General features: G+C 36.0%; 1 protein-coding gene across 1 annotated transcript; it reads right to left on the reverse strand.

Annotated features, from left to right (window-relative positions):
* Positions 1–1,131: 1,131 nt before the first annotated feature.
* LOC103769484 (structural maintenance of chromosomes protein 1B-like) lies at positions 1,132–4,534 on the reverse strand (the record flags this gene model as incomplete). Its single annotated transcript, XM_008936680.1, has 5 exons — positions 1,132–1,387; positions 1,926–2,164; positions 2,537–2,740; positions 3,710–3,818; positions 4,342–4,534. Coding segments are annotated over 5 exons (1,001 nt in total), but the record flags the coding sequence as incomplete, so codon positions are not given.
* Positions 4,535–4,748: the final 214 nt, after the last annotated feature.

Consider the following 4,748-nt stretch of genomic DNA (forward strand, 5'->3'; position numbering starts at 1 on the left):
TTATATAAATAATTATATTCTTTGATTATAAATGTCAAAATACAAGTTTTGATGTTTCTAATTACAGAATTCTCATGTTATCTAATTTTTTTTAAGGTTAATATAAACATTATAAACAATCCTGCAAAGTTAAGACCAAGTGACCCAATGCCTCTGAAGTGCAGTATTGGAAAATACCTAAAGAAATAATAACAAACAATAACAAACTGAACACACAACCCTGCAGGTTCTCTGTTAATTGTTCAGAAACTACTTTCTGACAAGAAGCTAGCACTGAAATTTTAACAGTTATTTCTGGCCATATGATTGCCAAGGCAGCTTCTTCAACTGTGAATCTGCTGTAAAGAGATGCAGTCCTTTACTTCTAAAATAACTGAAAAATAGCTCAGAAGGGAGCTACCTGGTTTAGATTCTGATCCACAGTAGATGGTAGGTATAAAACCAAGTCTTGGCTGCATTTTTGTTATGGCATAATTGAAGACTCATTTCTATACCCCAGCTAACAAGTCATTTCTCAAAAATTATCCTGTCACCCCAAGACCCTACTGGATGTTTTCCATCCTGTCCTCTCACAGTGTACTCTGGACTTCCATGAAGAAGGGGGGGAAAAAACCAAACTAGAGAGAACAATCTAACCAGGGATAATTATATGTAACTATAAACCTAGTTCACAAGTAACAGTTCCTGTGTACAACCCTTCTAAAGTTTCCAGCAAACTCTTCTCCACTTCTTGTTCACTGAAAATTCACTGCTTCTTCTAAGAAGGCATCCTCCCATATTGCTTAGAGGATGCACTTCAAACCCTAGGAGGGCTGCTTCCCAATTCCAGTCTCACAATGGTGAATTTCTAAATCTCTGTGTAACATAGATTTACTTCCTGGAAGTGTTCCTCATTGAGAACTTCTGTGAGATCTGTCTTCCCACCCCAGGAAGGAGACAGCCCACTCCCTTAAGAGGCTGCATCATCATTTCCCCTCATCCAGTGAAACAGCCTCTAAATAGTTACCATTCTGTCCCTGAGCTCAACAGCAAATAGATCATTAGAAATTACAGGTTATTGGTCAAACCATGGTTTCTCTGCTACCTGTGGGGCTTCTTTAGTAAACAGCACTTTGTGGCCACCCCATTCACCTGGCTTTCTTCCAGCTCAATATGTGCTGCTCTCTGAAGTATCTCTTCAGCTTTCTTCTCCAGAGCTCTCCGTGCCCTCTCAATATCCTCCAGCTCTGTCTCCAGTTCTTTTATGCTCTGCTCTTCCTTACCACAAGACTTCTCCTTGTCCCTCAAAGACTGTTTAGACATTTCTACTTTCTTGATTTGGTAAGAAGTGTTCTCCTTTGCTTTAATATACAGGGGTCTCTGCTGAATCAGTGATGCTTCCAGAGTCCTAAAAAAAAGCAACAATACAAACCAAAAAAAAAGGATACAAACCCAAAAAAACAACCAACACAAAAAAAAAACCTAACCCCAAACCAAACAACCCAATGAACCAATAACCAGAAATCACATCCAAAACAACAAAAGCCCTCCAGAAAAAGAGAATTCCCTCCCAACCACACATGTAAAGAAATACTCAGTTGTCAACTGCAAGGTTACACACCCAGAGGTGATTTGGTGCTGTGGGGTTTTTTGTTTGTTTGTTTGTTTCTTTCTTTTTTTAATATCTACATTTAAGAAGTAAAGCACATCCTTCTAAAAAAATGTAATAGCAAACATGGTTTTAGGTAATGAAATTATTGACAACCTGGAGATGGTCGTGGAGGTGAAATTGATGTCTGGATGTTATTTTAGTAAACTACAACAAAGATTTCATAGCATTGGGCTGTCACTCAACTGCTTTATCAGGAAAAGCACACTTGCCAAGCAGCTCCCAGGGCACACTGTGCTTTAACTTATCTCTCAGAGAATCCATGTGGAAAACCTACTTCATTTCTTTTTCCATGTGCTGTTGGTCTCTGTTTAGTACACCAAGCACTTTTTTCTTGGCTCTAAATGCATCTTCTGCTCTAGAAAGAGACTCCTTCTTCATGCTAGCCTCCATATTCTTCTGATCCAAGCTTCTTCTTAAAAAGTCAATGTTTTTTTCGTTGTGATAAAGCAGGAAGAGCTTCAGTTGTATCTTTTCTTCATCCAGTTCCTGGAGAAGCATCTGGTAATGCTCTGCCTACCACAATTAAAAATCCTTTTTATAAACCATAAATAAAATTTCATCATTAGCAGTCCAATTTGAAGTCCAAAGTGATGTAAAATGATGTATCAGTGGCTATAATATCACTAATGGGCACTAACCATAAAACTCAAGCATGTGAGTCAACCCTTTAATTATACTGCCAAACCTACTTTCATTTATTTAGATTTTATTATATGTATTCATCTGCCCTTTTAAATGATACTAAACTATTATATAGTATACCATATTGAAAAAAAAATACCAGATGGAAATCAACAGTTTTTTTTAATAAGAAAACCTGTATCAAGTTCATAAAGATGTAAAACTTGAGATTTTACCATGCAAAAAAAGGAGTAACTTTGTTACCTCCTTTTTCTCCATCTTTGCCTGCTTGCGTTCTGCTGCAATATGTTTTTTCTTATTATAATTAAACTGCACATCCTCTTCTGCTTGCTGCATTTTTTTCTTTTTTTCTTCATAGTCTTCAGCATATTCCCATGAATTACTGATTTGCTCAAAAAGCTGAGTTCTCTCCTTTGGCTTCTTCATTGCTATTGATTCTACTGTTCCCTAAAATAAAATAGAAAAAAAAATAAACTGTAGCCCTGTCTAATGAATTTTTTTCAGAGGACATAGATTTATCTCCAGGTACATTTATGCTTAACAAAATTGGATGGAAATAGTCTTAAATTCAAACCCAAGGAAAAGTTTAGCACCAAAACAATTATCATCCAGTCACCCTACCTAATTAAGTAACATCACTAGAAATTCTAAAATGTCAGATATGGTCTAAGAAAAACACCTTCAAACTAAATCAACCTGCACAGCTCAGTGAGTAGTATCCTAATGACAAAATCAAATCTTCTCAGCCTCTTTAAAAGGAGCTGAAACTCATTTTCAATTATAAATAAGCTAACACCCTACACCCCCAGTATTTCAAAAGCAAAATAGCTGAAATCAATGCACTAGAAGATTATACAACTCCCAGAGTTATTGGGTGAGCAGCTTTTGTTTCTACAAAAGTGAAAAAACAGTTCTTCCTTGGGAATTTTCCTCAGCAACTCTAAGGAAGATAATCCTGTGAAACACATCCTAAATAAGTATCTGGCATTTCTGACCTATAGGGTTAAATACTTGTGAACTACTAACCCAGCAGGATTTTCAATCCCTCAATCCTCACATAAAATCCTGTAAATTTTTATGCATTTTGAGTTATACAAAAAGATAATCTTAAATCTTATTTGTAACAGTCCTGGAATTTAATACACTGAACCTCTCTATGTGAGGCCCACATTTTCCTATATTCTCTGAATAGCACAAATACTCTGTTTCTTCCAGATTAGCTTCTTTCTTACTAGAGCACTCACATACACACAACCCCCTTTATTATCATTTCGAAGTGTTTTAATTCTTGGCTAAGGTCAGGAAAAAATGTCTTGAAATTAGCTAAGGGTGCCCTCTTTTCTGTCAGATATGTGTATTCCTATGAAATAATCTCAGAAGCTTTTATTTTCTTTACAGAGTAGCTGAAATGCTCACCTGAAAAACAAGACAATTCCTAGCTTTGACAAGGATGCCTATTTTGGCAAGCTCAGCTATGTAGGTAGATCGGCTGATGGATTTATCATTGAAAAGAAACTCAGAACACCTACCTAAAGGAGGAAAAGAAAAACAAAAAAACACTGTAAAATGGCTACAACACAAGATCCATAAGAAGAGAATAAAACCAGTGGAACGATTGAGCTGAATACTTTCCTCAAAGAAGAAAAGAGATTTCAATTACTCCCGTAGTCATGTCATTTTTCTCTATGAAAATTCTAGTCCTGTACCTCCAAAATGTATTGACAAATGCTCATGTGCTTGTGCCTCCACCATTTTCTAGAGTCCACACCATCTACACATTCCAAATGATTACACACCAAAGTATAAACCAAAGAAATACATTCATCACTTGTTCCATTTCTTAAACTTTGTCCCAGTGTATTTTTTCAATGATAACTCGTCACCATCAAAATGCTACAAGAAGCATTGTATTGCTCATGGGTTTAATCCACCCAAATACAACAGAATATTTGGCAAAGCTGAATATTCTTATTCATGAGCTCCATTTTTTATACATCAGACAACATCATTATTATACATCAGAAAATATGTGCAACAGAATCCACTACCCACCACGGATAACTCTTGAAAATGTTTTTTCTTCCCCATCATCCTCACAATACACCATCTTCACACTAGCTGTGGAGGAAACTGGTTTCCCAACATGTGCTCCATGAATAAGCTGTTGAATGCTTTCAACTCGCAATGCAGATGTCTTTTCACACATCACAAAACTAACAGCATCCATTATGTTAGATTTCCCTTAAAAAAAAAAAAATACAAAATTGCTCTGACGTGGCAGAAATAAAAGGAGGCATTGGATTAATAATTAACTAAAAACCATACATAAATGCAAAAGTCTTTATCAATTCTATATTTGAGGAAAAACTAATGCACATGTCTAATAAAGACATTTCTGAGATGTTCCCCTTTGTCTTCAATAAATAAATACATTTCTGAGATGTTCCCCTTTGTC

This window comes from Merops nubicus, unplaced genomic scaffold, assembly GCF_000691845.1.
Source record: "Merops nubicus isolate BGI_N331 unplaced genomic scaffold, ASM69184v1 scaffold31133, whole genome shotgun sequence".
In the NCBI taxonomy this organism is placed as follows: domain Eukaryota; kingdom Metazoa; phylum Chordata; class Aves; order Coraciiformes; family Meropidae; genus Merops; species Merops nubicus.